This window comes from Drosophila rhopaloa, unplaced genomic scaffold (genome assembly GCF_018152115.1).
Source record: "Drosophila rhopaloa isolate 14029-0021.01 unplaced genomic scaffold, ASM1815211v1 contig_167, whole genome shotgun sequence".
NCBI classification, from domain to species: domain Eukaryota; kingdom Metazoa; phylum Arthropoda; class Insecta; order Diptera; family Drosophilidae; genus Drosophila; species Drosophila rhopaloa.
The window spans coordinates 5573710-5592661 of record NW_025335047.1 but is presented as its reverse complement, the minus strand read 5'-3'; the positions used below and the strand labels follow the sequence as shown (position 1 = coordinate 5592661).

The window sequence follows — 18952 nt, the reverse complement described above, 5'->3', positions numbered from 1 at the left end:
TAAAAGGATATATATTTTATAGGAAACTCAAACTGAAACAATTTTTAAATAGTTGAGTTTAAAGACAACATTTTAAGAAAATAAAGTAAAAAGTTTTGAAAATTTAAAACTACAAATGTTAAGCGGAAAATTACTCTGATTTCCCCATCCCTGCCAATCGGGTGGCTTAATGTTGAGTCCAAGGCACCCTTCTCCTCGAGATTTGTGCGTGTCGCAGCTTATGCTCTGGCTTAAGCGCTTAAAATGCTTTTTGACAAGAACAGCAACAACTCTGGCAGAGGCGGCAGAATGATAAATTCGTTCCCCTTCCATTGTTTCTAGATGGTTTTTCTCGTGTAAGCCACGCGCCGTCTAGCAGCCCCATTCCCAGTTGGAAAGCCCAGTCATTTGACATCCCACTCGTCCATTTTCCATTTCCCCAGCCTCGCTTTTCTGCACAGTAAGATATCTGTGTAAAATTTCATTGCCTATTTTGTTTTCCCAAATTTCTTCTTTTTTTTTTAACGCTGAAAATCGCAGCTTCACCAATTTGCGCTCAATTAATTTTGTTGCTTCTCTTCACTCGCCTTTTTTTTCGCTTGGCTCGTCATTTTTATATTTGCGGCTGTTCTCTTGTTTATTATTTTCCGTCCCAAGTATAATTTATTAAGTTGCAAACATTTTGCGAGCTTTTCGCGTTTACTTAAATATTCACGGCCATTGACGGCACGCTGTAATTCAATTTACTGTCTTTTTCCTGGCTTTTGATGGGTATGCAGTAACTGCGTTTACTGTTATTAATTAACTGGCGTTTTATGCAGATTTTAAAATTAAATTAATTATGCATTAATTATGTTGTAATCACGTAATCATAATTTACGCACTCGCTGTGGGACTGCAATCGGTTAAAAAGCATCAGCACGTGTTTCACAGCACTTAATTACATTGGTCTTGTGGTCAGACATCAACTGATGTACGAGATGTTCACATATTCAGGTACAAAAATATAACTGACAGAAAAGAAAAGTCAGAGGATCTTTGATTTTGTAAGCCTCGCAGAACATTGAATCCTAAAATGATCTCAACTAATTCATTTATGTAATACCATAATACTTAATAGTTGCAAATATTTTGTATTATTTCATGAAATATTATTACTTATTTTCACATAAGTTTGAGTATTAACAACCAATATTATGATATTAGCTGATTGAGAAATTTTTAAATTTCTTACGTATGCGTAATATCTTTGGTAATAAATTTTGTGATGCTTGTTATTATATTACGTATACGTAATATCTTTGGTGATGATTGTTATTATTGGATTTTTTAAGTTTTCTTTAAAAATCCGACTAATATGTAACTTTATGAAATCAAAATAATATTCCAAAATATTTAAGGTTCGAATATTTCATGTGTGCCTAAGTGTTGTTTTTCTTTTCCAACTACCACAAACATTAGAAAACAATTTAGTCATAGTAACTGGACATCAATGCAATTAATGTACTGCAAGGATTACTCATATCTCAGTTGATACTTTTGCCGCCTTCCCTTTGCATTCTGAGTGATTAATCCTTGGAACCTAATGCCGCCTGTTGGCTGGAGATTTTAGCTTCGTCGCAAGACCCTTTGAAAGCTTTTGACAGCACGCAAATCCCGATTTCGTCCTTCCCTGCTCTCAGTTTTCTGCTTTACTGCTACCGCCTGCAATATTTTTCACACTTGATATAACAAGCAGCCATTTGTTGGCCCTCCTTGCTACATTGCTCACTTTCCAAAGGACTTCTCCAGGTATCTAAGCGTGTGTGCGCCTCGCAGCTTGTTTGTATTTGTGTTTGTGTTTGTAATGGCTCCCAAGGCGCACAAACAAAACTGTCATCGCAATTGCAGCTGCTGCAGTGGGTGGCAGGAAAGGTAGACAGCATAGGGCGGAAGCAGCACTCAAATAAATGCAGTTCTAAAATCAGCAATTCGTTTTGAAAATCAAAGGAATATCGCTTAACTGGAGCCGAAGGAAACACTCAAATAAATGCAGCTTTTAAATTTGCAATTCCATTTGTGATCCCCAGGTTTGATATTCCCAAGTTATTTTTTAAAGTTAAAAAGGAGATTTAAGAATGTCAATTCTCTTGTGCTATGTTTTCTTTGAGTGCCAAATCAGCTAATTATTGGAAATTTAAAAGTACTATTAAACTCTTTAGGCTCACCCTAGTGACTTTTTGCATTGGAAAAGCGACTTGTTTTTTGCCAGTGTGCCTGCAGGATATAAATCTGTCGGCAGATGTTTCCAGGGCCCGAACTAAGTCAAAGCGAAATTCGCCTGCGCTCGTTTGCCGCCTCTAATGCAATTTTTATGCTGCACTTGCTCCGCCGCTTGCCAAAGCTGTGAAAGCTTCCGTTGCCATCTCCTCGCCATTGTTTCTCGGCTTCCTTGTCACAGGCAGCGGTTCGTCCTGGCCAGGCTACAAAGGCGACGAACTTATTAAATTGTCCGACGAGCTTACGTTTTCCAGCTCTGATCGAAATATCTGAGACATAATGCAATCTGCACACCGCCAGCACCATTCCCACCAGCAGCTTCATTAAATGCAATCCCTGGCTCGCGTTAGCGACATCGCACGAGGTCCTGGCTGAATGTCCTCGCCACGTTTCAGGCGCTGTCTTTGATTATTATACTCTTCCGCATGGAGAGATTATTATGCGTTCTGAGTTGCAATAAAAGGAATCCTTAAGCTTCAATATTTTGCTCATAAATAAAATCGGGTTTTTCTGTGAGAAGTATCTAATTTATTCAAACAGATTATTATATTGGCAGACAATACGAAGCACTCAAACTAGACAAATACTTAAGCTTAGATGCAATTTTCAATTTAATTCTTGAAATGAAAATTCTAATTAATAAGGCACATATTTATTAAATAGATTACTTGACTTATTCGGAAAAGTTTAAATGTGCTATTTAACCTGTAAACCAGGTTCTTTAATATCGGTAAATTAAATAAAATTTAAGCTAGTTGAATTTTTTCTTGATTTTTACCTCTATTCGCTGTACAAACATTACTTTATAGTTTCTCAAGCGTTTGTTGCCCAACGTAATTAATATCAATTTTAAAAAACTTTTCTTTAAAGTAATTTTTGTTAGAGCCAATTATGAAATGAAAACTTTCTCAACCAAGATTAGCACTTGCCAATCTTTTCCAACAAGTGAGTTACTGAAGTGTACAGGATATTTTTTTCACTTTTCTTTCATCCCCTCAACAATGGATGGCCGGATAAAATACCTATGTTCAGGACACTGAATGGACAAAAAGGGGAAGGACAATGGAAGGACTCACCTTTCACCAGCGTAAGGATGCCCAGCGGCATGACCAGGACGGCGACCATCAGATCGGTGATGGCCAGCGACATGAGGAAGTAGTTGGTCACATTCTGCAGCCGTCGCTCCCAGGCGATGGCCAGACACACAAGGATATTCCCGGCAGCCGTGCCCAGGACGAGGACGAGGGCCAGCAGGGCCCAGTAGTTGTTGGCATCGAAGGGGACGTCCTCGATGACGGTGGCATTGCCACTGCCGCTGGTGGCATTCCACCTGGACAGCAGCAGTTGATTATGCCGATGGCTGTCGTTTCCGCCCGGCCGCTCCTGCTCATCCTCCTCCCACAGGACGAGGTGCTCCGCGCTGCTCCAATCCTCGCCACCGCTGTCGTTGTAGGCACCCAGCGAGGCATACACATCCTCTTCCATTCCGCGTTATTATTCCTATTGTGCGCTCTACTCTGATTGCTGCAAATGCCGCATGCTAATTAGCCAACGCATATGCAACGCAAAAAAAAAGAAAAAAAGAAGGGAAAACGTCCTCTTGCGCCGATTCGATTCGAATTGCAAATGTAAGGTGGATGCAACGGACTGCACCGGAAATGGGTGAGGAACGCGGGATCAGGATCCGCGAAAGGGACAGGACGAGCTCTCACGGCACAACGTCGACTCCAACGGCAACCGAACGGATATTGGAGGCAAACATTTTATGCCACGAAATTGCCGGAAGTTTTTGCTGCAATCAAGAAAAGAAGAGAATGGAAAAATTAATGAAAACTTTCTCAGTGGGCAATCTTCACAGCGAATAAAAATACCTTGGAATCTTAATTAAATATCAAAAACTTTAAGCATTTAAACTTCTTCCTTTAGCATAGGTAAGAAAATACTTAACAAATGTTTTTTATTAATTTTCTTAAAAAAATAAATACTTAAAAAAAGGTTTTGAGTATACTTATATAGAAAAGCCTATGTAGAATACATTATAAATACATATTTAACCCTTTTTTAAGCGTACATATATTAAAGTAGCTTAGAACTAATTTTAATACCATTTATTAATTTCAAAAGAAGCTTAATGTAGACAAGTAATTTTCTTAGAATACTCAAGTTAGGTTAAACATTTGGCTTCCAATTTACAAAATCCCTTACGTTGACATTTGGCTTCTCTCTGGGTTGGCCTGGTTATTTCACCCCAATTGGCTTAGAGTCGATAAGTCATAGCACAGCTCCATGAGTAATAATTAATGGGCGGCCATAAATTATCCAGACCTCCGCCCACTCTTGTTTACTCGATTTTCTGTTCTCTATTCAGACGATTGGACGACATAATTGCATTTGATTTGCAGGAACTAAGGGCAATCGGTAGTTGCCGCCGGGTAAAAAGGGACTTTGAATAATCGAAATCGATAGTGATAAGCAACAATAACAGAAATCAAATCAATTCTCCGCTTGCGTATGTCACAAACATGGATAATTAATTGAGGCATATATCACGAAACGGACAGAGACCCTGGAACAATGGCAGGGCCAATAACCAAAATTCAAAACAGTCCTAAAAGCCCAGGAAACCGCAGACAGAGACCACAAGTAGCGGTGGGCTATTGTGCGCCCAGAACAGCACTAACATGAAAATTATTTCCAAAACAAAGAAATAATACAATTCCCCAGCCGCAGAAGCATAACCAAGAGTGGTCAGGTCGGAGGAGAGGAAAGGAGCCAGGGTAGACTATTTTTGAAGCTGCTCTAGAGTCGACCAGACAAACAAGTAGGAATGCCACACTGAGAGAAAAACAGACCCTTAATATAAGTTATACTTGATTACCTTCCTGTCTCCTGCTTATATTTCTTAAACAAAAAACCTTTATACTAATAAAATGATTATGATAAATTTAATTTTGAGTTGTTTCAATATAGGTGGTTCCCGCTATTCTGATTTAATATATATTTGTACTTCAATGAGTAGCATTTAATTTTGAATTCATTGTAATTTTATTGTTTTTTTCAAAGATTGTGGTGTATAACATTTTACTTCAAAAATTTAGTTTTCTACACTCCACTGTAATTAGCTCTCAAAACATCAAAAAGCTTTATATACATAACTTAATTTAAATAAAATATATTTTATAAATTTTTGTCCGTGCAGTCGCAACAGCAGGCTTAACTTTGCAAAACAATACACAACATTTGCAGAGATCGAAGGAATGGTGGGGCGGTGGAGCGGTGGAGCGGTGGAGTGAAGCAAATCGAGCAACTTTGGGAAAGGACCTCAACTTGACAACACCTTGTTGACTTTGCGAGGAGTTGTGGCACTGGCTCGTTCCTGTCTGCACGTCCTGCCAAATGCTCAAGTGTCAATGTTGTTGTTAATTAATTTTCCCGACTGACTGACTGACTGACTGACTGATGCATGCCACCAGATAAGTGGATCTCCCACTTCAGGCTGACCCTTGCCGAAGTCCGGGCGGGCGCCTTGATAAACTGTTTGTTTGCCCCGATGTTGGCCAGCTTGTAGTTGTAGTTGTAGTTGTTTCCTCTGTCACTGCAGCCGGCTAATGACAGCCAAACGGCCACTTCAAATGTCCTCGTACATGGGCCAAAGGTCGGGTGCGTGTCGAGTGTCCCAGTGTGTTTGTTTGTGTGGGCGTCAAGTGTTTAAATTTCCAGCTGCTACAGTTATATTTATAGATTAGTTGGTAAAACAGGTCACAACTGGCTTTTGGGACAGATAAAAGGGCTCACGGGTTTAGGGGTAATACCTTTTAAAGTTCAATATTCAGAAATATAAATTCGAATTTTAAAAGGGCAAGTCCTCCCCTGCAATAGGAGTATGAGTTTATTATTATTTTAAGGTAATACATACATATAAAATTTGAATTCGCCCAAGCTGATACTTTAATAATTTTTTTTATAATTTTTAACTATTTCCTCGCAGGTTATACAAATTTGAAAAGTGTTGTCTCTTCACCCTGTTCCTTATTTCCCCTTCAAAAGAGTAGCCACCATTCATATAAACAACGTAAAATTCTTTTCAGGCGAAAAATAGCATGTCAGCACATTACAGAACCCAAAGAGTCAGGCCCCGAGCCCATAATTATTATTCAGTCCCCACTCCCGACCAACGTTTGGACATGAATTGCAGGAAAGCCATGTTTTCATGGCAGGAGGGTCGGCCATTCGAAGTCGGGGGCGTGCAGGTATTGAATAAAAAGCGGAGCACCATTAGTCATATTAATCCCGGTGGAGTCATTAAGTCGTAAAACAGCGAAAGGTAGCCAAAATGCGAGGCGGCCTATCCACAAAAGTGAATTCGGGCGAGGCGAGGCAGGACGACTTTTGTTTGTCTGTCACTTCATTGATAGACATAAACCGACTATGTGGGTCAATTTCGACTGTTTGCCGCTCCGTCAAAGTCAATAAATAAGTAGATGGCAAGAATTTGAGGTGTCTAAGGCGTTACGTATACGTAATTTGATCAAAACGTAGGAAGCATGAAAAATGATGAAACGAGGGGTAGTATTTTTATTGGTTAACAGGCATTCTTTTTATTTTTATTTAGGTTTTATTTGGAGGTTTTTAGTACAGTTTTGTAAGATATTTTCGGTAGTAACACTGCCGCAGTAATGCTATAAAAATATATATTCCCTAGCTTAAAACACATTTACTTATGATAGTAACATAGCAGAATTAATTACTTGATTCTTGTTTACTTTAGTTTTTTTTTTTTTTTTTTAATTTTCTTAAATATTATTTATTTGTAAACATAGAACCCGTACAATCTTTAAGTACCTTGACAATGTAGTTTTGTATATGAATTTGAACCAAACCTCATGCCTTCAGCAAAAGGACTTTATAATGTTTACTTTAGTAACTTTAGTTTTATAGCAAAAAATATATATTAAATATTCTTCACAAATATGTGCATACTTAATTGGGTAACTCAATATTTATTTATTCTGTATTGCTAGTTACGAAACATTTCTTTAAAACGGAAGGAAAGTGTTATTGACCATGAAGGAATCGAATTTTTCTGGAAATCCAGCAGTCGGTATGGCTTCCGGGTGAATCAAGTTCAACTGCCCAATCCGATCAGTGTTTCCACTTAATTCCACTTCTCCAGCATGCCATTCCAAGTCCATCGAAGCCCAAGGGGATGAGTGAAACTAATCGCATGCTCATTGCTCATCCGCCGCCCTTTCCTCGGCACATTGCTTATCCGCAGCGTAATCTGCCGGCTTCCCAGAGCGGCGCACACATCACATCACGCATACGCCATGTCGGCCCGCCCAAAGGCACATATCTGTTTCAGTGGCTCTGCGAATGTGTTCTGCCTGTGGGGCAAAAAACACAATCCAAGGTACCGCAAACACTGCGCAAATATTTGCTTTAAAATATCTTTCACATGTCAGCGACAAGCGGCCACCGGGGAAAATGGCGGAAAGGGAAAACTCCGGGAACTCGGTAATACGGTAACACGGTAACTCGGAAAAGGGAAAACTGAGACAGGTGCGGTCGCTCGGTATTTTTATTTGCCCTGGCAGCTTAAGCACGCAATTTGATTTAATTTCTGTTCGCTTTATTTATTTATGATTTTTGCAACGATCAAAGCGAAGCGAAGCCCACAACAATTTCGGGGCCATTGAAATTTGAATTTAAGCCTCGGCAAAGGTGAAATTGAAAAGAGCGATGATATTTGCTCCCTTGTGAGATTCAGTTGCAAATCTGGTTGCCATTCACATTTTTATGAATTTTGTATGAACATAAAAATAAATAATCAAACAAAAAGTCATATTCGACAAAGGGCTTAAATAGTCTTAAACAACATGAAGCTTTGTTTCAGGAAAAATACATTTCCCGCAGCTTTTACCCCGAAATGGAAACTCGCAATTCCGACATTTTTGCCATTCATCTTTCCTCTGTCTTCCAGAAATTATGGCATGCATGTAGACTACTTTTGGGCGCTGATGTAATGCGTAATATTCCGTTAACTAGACTTTTCCGGCTTGCCGAAAACAATTTCACTCCGTCAAGTCAGCGAACCGCACCCTTTGCCGAAAAACCACCGACGATTAATCACAGTGACAATTGTGCAGAACAGTTTTGTACGTTGACGCAGTTATTCTGAGGCACTGAAACTATTTACATGACTTTCGGGAAGTGTGGCACAGTGGATAATTAAAAAAACAAACAAGACAGCCTAATAGTCACTAAAAATTAAGAAAATAATGTACAGAAATAAGAAAAACAGAAATAACAAATCGCATTTCGCGTTTATATACAATACAACATTTATACATTTTTTGAACCATTTTTATGTTAGTTATTTTTAAGTTTCCGATGACTTGTAATGATTAAAAGACATTTCATCTGATATCATTTTTAAATAATCCATTTTTTTTATTTTATGGTATTTTAATGTAGAGCATTTTAGTTTCTGGCAAGACAGAAAATATATGTTATATATTTATTCATAGTTTGCGGTGTGCCATTAATCACACAAAGCCGACTCCAGCCCCGCTCTTCCGGATAGGGACTATCTGGGCGAGCCAGGAGCCCAACTAGTTGTCATAGCAAGTTGACACTTAAATGTTAGCTAAATTTACACATGCACTCAACTCGAAGTCAACAAATGGAGCGGAGGACTGGCGGGCGATGCCAAACAATGCTCTCGAACGGCTCAAGGATTCCGATGCCCCAGTCTTCGGTGGCTGGGTGGGGATGCCCATGTACGTGGAGGGGCGGTGACTGATGGCAGGCGGCAACTCTAACACTTATCGTTCATTATTATCTATCGCCATCGCAGCACCCACTGCCCACCCACTACCCACCCACTGCCCACCCACTACCCACTCACTGCCCACCCTTTGCCCACCCACTGCCCACATGGTGGCACACTCTTAATTGATTTCTTTACTGCTGCCTTGCTATTTCCTTCGCAACGAAAAATTCGTAGCGTATCCGCAACTTGACTAGGACAATGTTATGTGCATCGTTTACACAAGGAAAGATAAATACAACTATATTTTTATATTTTTTTAAGTCTACATATTTGTATAATAGTATAATATTTTACTTATCTGAAACCACTTTGATTTAATAAAGTTTATACGCACAAAGGATGAAGAAGTAAGAAAGCATTATTTTGATAAACAGAAGCTAATCCTTTCAATAAATTATCTGATTCTAAGAAAAAGGCACATATATTAAAAATATATTAAATATACGGAATAACAAAGCTTTTTATATGAAAATTTAAAACAAATTCTATCTTTTAAAACATTGGATCAGATAAAGGTAAAACAAAGCATATTTATATTCTTTAGATAGGTGCAATTGTGCTGTAAATAGCCAACGAGTCGATGATAATCTCAGGGGATATCTTTCTCTGTATCCTTGTTATAGTTTCAAGCACAGCACATCGAGCAATTTCGCTGCGGGGGCGGTGCTTACCCCCTCGAACGACATCGGCGACCCTCGAGAAAAGACGGGACTTAGGGCCTGGGCTATAAATTAAATTCTTATGCGAGGGGGCTGGCAATTAAGGCTCGAATGTGTGACAAAGAGCGCGGTGCAGGACTTGCGTGGGCGGGTGTAAAGGGCGGCGAACCCGTGTGGTTCCATTGACAATTTCATTAGCTTGGCAGGCGCAAGTTTGCACAGGGCTAATGCCTCGAGCAGCTCCACTCGCTGATGCAATTAGTAAACAAGCTAAACTAATTAACCAAAGCCGGGCTCCAGCTCATCGGAACTCTCTTCATTTACGGCTAATGTCACGCTGCAGCACGCGGAAAGTAAACACAATTGTTTTGGTCTGGATATTTAGAATAGAAAATATTAAATTTACAGCATAGTTTTGATATAGCGGCTAATTAGTAAAAATATTGCTTTTACATTGTTTTTGTTTCATTTTCCAAATAATTTTCTCTACAGAACAAAAATATTCTGATAACAACAGATTAATATTAAAAATCCAATATTAAGTTTCCTGGGGAAATTAATATGTTTCAATAGAGTGAGCCGTAAACTTGCAGTCAGTGCGATTTAAGTCGCGGCCAAGCGACATTACTCTTTTTCCAGGATTTTCCTTTAATTGTTTGCACGAAGGAAAAGGAAACACACACACAGGGCCCGCGGCCACGCCCACTCAAACGCCCCCACATGAGTTATGTAAGCTCATTTAACGGCCGCCTAATTGCTAGGCAATTACACGGGAAATTGACAATGGCAAAACAATTAGAAGGACACTGGCACTCTGGGCACAATGGGGCGTGGCTAAGACAGACACTCACACACACACACACACACAGCCCCCTCACAGCCTCCCACGAATAAGGATTTGGCCGACGAGAGTCAAGGCCAAAGTAAGACATTCTGGGAAAATCAAATAAATTATGGGAGCAACACAAAAATCGTCGAATGTGCGAAGTCGGGAAAAAAAAACGGGAGACAAAGCACGGGAAACCCAAATCAAATTGAGATTTATGAGTCCACTGATGTGTGTCTAGGTCAGTCCGAGTCCTTTTCCGCTGACCCCGTTGTTGTTGTTTTTGTTTGCCATATTCACTATTAGGCCAGACGGACATCTGGCTTCAATTTTTCACGCTGTGTCTCCCATTATTATTTGGCAGGCCTCACAGGTGTGAAGGAAGGACAATGCGAGTGGAAAAACCCGGATCAGCAAACAGGGGAAAGTTTTCTTCGCCGGCCAAGGTATTATATCAGCACGTATATTTATTATATTGATTTGCTCAGTGGCAAAACAAGAAAAATTACAGGAAATAAGACCCGTTTGGCAGTAAAATACCCTTTCTGCAAAGGGTATTTATGGACTAACGAGTAGAACTAGAATAAATTGTGTTTTATTTAGCTAAGATAAGTTATTTAATAAAACTTAAATTTATTAAGAAGGTGTTTAGCTTGCTTTTATGCGAACTTTTTTAAATTATTAAGAAAAAAAACAAAATTATATTGTTTCATAAATATGTCTAACATTTGTATCAAGGACATCAATTTATTAATGGATATATATAGTCGATGGACCCGCACCTGATGTTATGTAAGCCAGCGAGAACAGGAAGTGAATAAGCTATCCAATAGTTGACCGCATTTCCCAATTTCCCTCATTACGTTTCTGGACACGAATTTGGTAGCAAATTTTGATGGCATATTTACCTATTTGCGTGCATCAATTATTTATACAACTCCACTGGGGCACAACGCCTCTTCTGCGTCGAATTCGATTTGTGTGATAAATTGGCAGTTGCGGGGGCGCCGGAGGAGAGTTTGGCAATAAAAATAAGCGGCCATAAAATTCAATTATAGCCACAACAAGTACAGACATCGAAGGAGTACAAACAGCAGTAAACACCCGACAATGTTGGCCCCCAGGCAATCATGACAATCAATTGTGCATGCATCCGTGGCTTGCAAGCTGCAGCCACCGGCATCTACGTCAAAATCGGAATAGAAGCGGCATCGTTTGTCTGGTTTCCCACAGCCGACATATGAATAATGTGGGAAGCCATTCGCACACGCCCCACCAGCGCATGCCACATGTATCGCTACAATTTGGTTAGTTTTCACAGTGAGATGTCCTGCGACCAGGTCCTGCCGGTCGTGCCACAATTTTGGTTACTTTCTAGCTCAAACTACATTGTGCAGAAGAACTTCTACACAGCAAGAAAAATGGATAGAGTCCTTATATTTAACAAACAGACATTTTGGAATTATTAAGAGTAGAATTTATTAAAGAAACCCCTTCTTGACTTTAAATTTGTATTATTCACATTATAGAAATACATTTTTTGATATCTCTTTTACAAAAATATTTATAGGTAACACTTAAAAGATTGAAATACATTTACAAATACAGTTTTCTTTTATCCTTGACATATTGCATACCAACAATATTTTAACAAAATCCGATTAAAAGAACTTTTATGGGTTTACTCATGATTAAAAAAAAGAAATGTTTTTTCTGTGCACCCATTTGCATTTAAATCCCGAACACTTCTATAAATTCACAACAATGCATCCGAAGTGTACTTACCACACACACCAGCTCGAAAGGCACTCACCCCTCACCCCTCACCCCTTACCCCTCACCCAATCATGGAAACTTTCGGAGTCATACATTTTCGAATGAATCGATGTGCACAAACGCAGCTCGTTTGTTAAGTGCCCCATAAAGAATTTATTTGATGCATACTTGGCGCTTAAAAAGTCCAAAGGGGCACACATACTTTTGGCGATTTGTCAATCGATGCAAACAACAAGTTAAAGGCATAAATAAATAAAGAATAACATGGTAACAAATAACCAATAAGCGACAAGCTTGATATTTATTTTTTCTACTAACTATTGGTATTTTTATAGTATCAGTATCCAACGCCAAATTTAAAGCACATAAATGCATTATTTATTTTAAAAAAATTATATTAGTATATGAACAAGTTATCGAAATTGCTTATGCAACCAAATAAGTCATGGAAACTGAATATTTTTTTTTTGAAACAGCAAACGTGTATTAAATACTGGACTGGAATTTCACCCACATTGAGATTCCAAGGATGTGAAAAGACCGAGTCATTTAATTTGCAGTAACATGGTAGCAATTTCTAAATGTCCCTACTCCTTTTTGCCTTTATCTGCAACAGTTTTAAAATGAAATCAAATATTCATTGGCAAATATAATTGTCCAACTGTGTACTTGGCCCGGCTTGGCCTTTTAATTAAGTTGCCTGCTCCGCAAATAGCTTTCACTCGGCATTCGCATGCATGTTGTAAATGTTCTCCATGTGATTTCCCCACTGGACTCTTTAGTGCCATGGACATGGCCAAATCGGGGAAAAAACGACTGGGGTCGGAAAACTGGGAATATGAATGGCTGTCCATAAAACCTACGTCAGAAATCGATGCCAGCGAGCGAACGCTAAAAGTACAAATGATAATAATAACTGCTATATATAACAACACTAGTGCTTAACAATAAAAACCAATGGCAACAAATATTGATAAGTGCAATTTGAAATATTTGCACAACGTTTAGATGCAAACATTGTAAATTGCATTTAGATAAATTGATGTCAGGATATAAATCGATTTGTTTCATGAATTGCAGGAATCACACTTGAGGTACTTATAAATAGAGAACTAATTTCAAATTAATATGTTGAATTGATTTTCATGAGAGATAAATTAAATTCATAACTAGCGCCGTATGAAATCATTTATTTAGGTGTTTTAATGCATAAATTGATGGGCAAATTATAGATTGAATTGTTTTTGTTTTCAAATTTCCTATTACATTTATCATTCAATTCAGGTGTCTATGGATTGTAATCGGAAATCTAATGAATAATGTTTGATTGATTAGGACGAAAATAGTACATTTCTAATATGAATTAATAGTCTTAGGATTAATTGTTAGTAAGTTTTGGTAAAATTCTTTCTTTGGGCTTTTTTCACACTTAACTTAATGAGGAGCTTATTGGTTCAAATTGGGCTTTGCATCTCATCCATTGGGTTATTGTCTAATGGCAAGACTTTATGGCTTTTTAATGAGCCCAAAATGTGCGGGCCATAAATCAAAGCCTTATGCGAAGGGCGTGTCTAGTGGGCGGGTGGGTGGTTGGGTGTTTAGTTAACACATCGGCACACATGGATATGGAGTCGTAGTATCGCATTATGCGAAAGCTTATCGGAAACTCAACATCACCAGCATCGATGGCGAGGCTGTCTCCTGCCTAATGCCATTAAATCCTATCAATTTCCCTCGCCCAGCAACAAATTTAAATATTTATGCTCTGGCTTAGGCCGGCAACAATAGCTCGGAAAAGGAAAGGTTCAAAAATTGGCCATAAAAAGTATTTGGGGATGGGTTGAAAAGATGGTCGCCTAAGCAAATTGAACACAAGAGCGTCCAAGCACTTAATTGAACCTATCAATATGTAGATGGATACATATAGCCTTATGAAATGCCCATGTGTTTACTTGGACATTTTCTTGTTGCCTTTTTATGTTGTGAAACCCCTTTTTCATTATTTGTTTTACTTTAATTTTGTATCCAATTAACTTAAGTTTGCAGCTGCTAAAAGTTTATTTTTCCGCCATTTTGCAAGTTTTATGAACACGTTCATCTTCTCAGAAACTACAAAACTTGAATTGTCTGTTAATTTGGGATTTATTCTGCGGCAGCTGAACTTTGGCCAGTTTAAGTAAAAGTAAAGAGGAAAATAAATTAAATCTTGTCTTAACCAGCCACAAATGCAATTTGCTATATGTGATTTATCCCTAGAGATAATATTACATTACACATTAATAAATTGTAATGCATTATATAAATATACAGATACTTATTTTCAATAGTCAATCTTTCATTTGGACATTTTAAAAAGGTCAAACATTTTAGTAAGACCATTAAAATAATAATATCAATGAAAGCACGCTTCTTAAAAGTAAAATTAAAGAATAACCAGCCTTAATTAACTGCTGTCGCACATGTATAGCATTTCATTGAGATTTCTGGACGACATAGCTACACCTGCGAGGCATCGCATTCCGCGCCACTTTCGTTTTTTTTTGTCGCTCATAAATTTTGCAGTGTCTGTGGCATGTCAGAGCCCCTTTCTGCCCCACCATTTTCCGCGGAGTGCGTGATGGCGATGGCAGTCAGCCAAAAACGAGAAAAATCTGTCAACGGCACTTTTCTCGTTCCCTTGATGGCAGCCTCTTCCCCTTCCCCCTTCCTTCCGCTTCCTTCGCCCGATTCCGCCACTCACGGCAGCATGTTGTGCTGTTTTATGCCACTAAATATGCCAAAGCGCGCGTAAATTGATTTAAACACGGCGACAAGGACGAGGCGGCTTCTCCAAGGATGCTTATGTGGGTACGTGGCTGATGGCTGGCATGGTAATGCTGGATACGACTAGCTGGGCATAGGATCCTCTTTAAAGTTGGAGCCTGTCTCAGACCCCCTTGCTAATCATGCCATCGCCCACATCCCACTCCCCCTGCGGCTGTCAGACATTACTGCTTAAATATTTGCATAAAGGATATCAGGAAATTCCACGAAGAAAGCAGCGGCATTTCGGTACGTTTCCCAGTATTTTGTCATAAAATATTTTGATAACAACTAAAAGAGTGGGTGGCTAGACAGAAATTTTTCGTTTCCTTGGGCATATATGCAAATGTTAGGCGCCCACATTGTTGACATAGTTTTTCACAAAGTTGCTTAATAGTAAAACAAGTAGCTACTTAATTTTGATACTATGTGCCACAAAATAGATGCCTAATAAATATACTGACTTTGATAAAATAACAACATTAACTTGCTTTCAAAATGCACACAATAATAGTTTCAAGAATACTTTAAAGTTTTATGAAATAGTTTTGTTTCGATGGTGTTATTTAGTGAATGTGAAGTATTTAAATAAGCGTTTTTGATTTATATTTTGTATGCATTTACTAAGGTAATTTTGACTGAAAAAAATACAAGCAACTGAATTCATCGGCATTTTATTTAAAAATAAAATAAAACTAAATCAAGATGGATCGGATCGTACAGATCAGCAAATTAAGTGTGATCTTAAGATCCTATGTAACAATGTAAAATAATACCCTTGCAAGCCTTCCTCCACAACCTGACCACAAAATCTATAAAACAATTCTGGCGCCTTCTTTATTTATTTAGAAGGCATAACCCCTTTCCACAATGCCTCCCGTTTGGCCAAATGTTTACTTTGCAATGAAACGAACATTGACATATTTTTTGGCGTAAACAACAATATTGTCTTTCGGCACCTACCTCAATTGTCAATAAGCGCTCGTATAAATAAATGCGGCTGCGTTATTTCAGTTGCCAGTTGCCATAAACCCGGCGCTATGGACGGCCCATAACTGGCCTTAATCAACAAAAGGCCAACGTCAAACAATATTTTAATCAGGGCCTTTGGCCATAAATCTCGAACAAACGGATAGAGGGCGAACAAAGTTTCAGAATACAACGGCAAAAAATCAATTGGCCGTAGTAAGTTTTACTTGTTATGCTGGATTTTCCGCAAAAAGGCGGGATCCTGCGTCATCGCTCCCGATGGATGGTTATGCCCGAGAAGTTGTCTTGGACATTTGATTATTATTATTAACACGTGACTGGAACGGGGCTAATTCGAGCGAGAATTTAATTAAAAATTTTACCCTTAATAACTGGCCGAGCGAAAGTCGTCGAGGATGGAAAGTTGAGAGTGGAGAGTGGTGAGGGCAAGGGGAAAAAAATAAAGGACGAAAAAAAAACGTGACATGGAGCGCTGATGGCCTACGAATATCCTGGCATTGTCGGGATGACGTTGCCCGTTTTGGTTACGCCTGTAAATTGTTCGATGGTCGTTTACTTGCTGTTCTCTCTTTTATGAGCTTTTTTAATTGTCCGCCACGCACTCGTCCTTTTATTCGTCCTTATCGTCCTGGCAGTGGATAAGCCTGCACGCAGAATGAGGATTCATTGGCCGCCGCTTGAGGAATGATGCTGCAATTTCATTGATGGCCTTCGCCGGACCATTAATTGTTTAATTTATTGAGCCACAAACGAGTTTTATGAAGCTCATGTCATATAATTTAATCAACTGGATGGTAGTTTCTCCTTGGATCTGGCGGGGTTATCGCGCTGATTTCGGATAGGATCGGATCGATTTGCGATTTGACAGCTAACAAAACTTTATTGTTATTGAAATACCGAAAATACAAGCGAAATTAGAACAAAACTTTTAACTCAATTACAAAGTCATTGAAAGACAAATTGCAGGCAGCAGCAGCAAAGCGAAATGAAAAGAAAACAGGAGGGATGTGAAAGAGAAGGATGGTGGAAAAGTGTGGGAAAAGCCGAAAATGCATTTGCGAGGCCCACCAGCCACCCACTGCTACTTACTCCCCCCCATTTGGTGGTTTTTCAACGAGTTCGGCACATAAAAGGAAGAAATTGCTTTGCTTGTCGCTGGAGAAAGTGAATTTCCTGCATTTCCACCATTTCTGCTTGGCCCTATACCATTATTATTGTTATTTTTGGGGGTTTTAGTGTTTGCAGGTTTTTAATGGTCTCGCAATATTGTGGTTTGTTGTTGCTTGCCCGTTGACATGGCACGGCATTTTGCGCTTAAGGATGCAATCCGACTTGTTGGCGTGGTTCCGCATTATTTAGCCATGCCAGAGTCCTTCGACTTCAGTTTGGAAAGCATGCACCCCCAAAGTATACCCATATTTTGCCCACAATTGGCATGGCTCGAACTGCGATTATGCAAGAAAAGAGCCAACAATATTCGCAGGGAATAATAAAATAAAAATATTCTCTTTACTTATGTTTACTCAAATTTGAATATAAGTTTGCTAATTTTTAATTTTTCAGAAGATCAAGAATTATTATAAGTCTAACATAATCCATAAAATCACAGGTCTCTAAAGTTATATGAATTTTTTAATAATGTTGTGATTAAGAAATGTTGTTTTCTTTCTATAATTATAATGGTTAAACCGTGCTTACAGTTAGTTTAATAAACAGTTTATGAGAACACTAATTTAATGAAAACTTGTAACATTTAGTATACTTTTATCTACCACAATTGTTAACAAATTTGCTGACCTTTCATACAAGAAAATAACTGCTTTGGACTTTATTGATTAAGACTCTTCTAAAAACTATTATAATTATGCATTTGATGTTTTGTGTGAGTATTTTTATCAGTATTTTCAAGAAATTTATATTCATACTTAAACAGTAATTTATGTTTTAAAATTATTCACTTTTAACGGCTTTTTCAGTTTTTTTTTAAATTGAAACTTATTTTACTCAATGCATTCCAATAGGAATATTAAATTATTTGTTTTGACTGTTTCGTTCATTAGGAATTCATATATTTAATGAAAAATTCATAACTTACAAACAATCAGCTTCAGTTTATCCGTGAATTTACATTCAACAAATTAAATATTAATATTACGTATACGTCGCGTGAGTGCAGTTAAATTCAAAGAATTTTTTTTTATTTTCGAATGGCTTATGGCACAATTATAAACGAATTATCTCTTAAAACTGTTGGTCACTTAAATTTTAAACAAATTATATTTTCAAATTATGGTTTGCACAGTCGATTGTTTGAAAGCACTTTTACCAATCGTTTTTGAAATCGTCACTTGTTGGCAATCGCCGCCAACTTTATTCCGCTTTTAACGCCGTTGATACCGTCAACGTGCAACGCCGTACAGGAACTGAAATGTGCGGATATTTTGGCCAAACTGTTGCGACTGTGGTTAAAAGCAAGACGGCCGACGAGTCCCGACAAACAGCCGACTGTTGGCCAAAAAGCCGACGATGGTTGGCCTTCCAGGTGCAGCCGTGCCGCTTCCAGTGAGCAGCTGGCACGAGGAGGGGGTTCCTTATCAGCGGCACCAGCTGCTGTGATAGGGCTAAAACAGCTGATAAGCATTCCATGTGTGGTTAAGTCCTTCAGCGGCCCCAATGGAAATCGCATTAACTTAACTTATTCAAAGTTACCAAATTTGCAGAAAGTCTTTAAACTATTTGAAAATCTATAAATGGTGAGCAATCTTAAAGAGAAAAGACACCTGTATTTGGGAAAAACAGCACAAATACTGGATTGTAGTAGTTTTCTAA

General features: G+C 38.5%; 1 protein-coding gene across 1 annotated transcript in view; it reads right to left on the bottom strand.

Moving 5' to 3' along the window:
* LOC108052063 overlaps positions 1-18313 on the bottom strand; it is a 44741-nt gene extending 26428 nt beyond the window's left edge. The window contains 2 exon segments of the mRNA XM_044458572.1: positions 3315-4030; positions 18219-18313. Coding sequence (XP_044314507.1) covers positions 3315-3723 — 409 coding nt within the window. The 5' untranslated portion in view covers positions 3724-4030; positions 18219-18313.
* Positions 18314-18952: the final 639 nt, after the last annotated feature.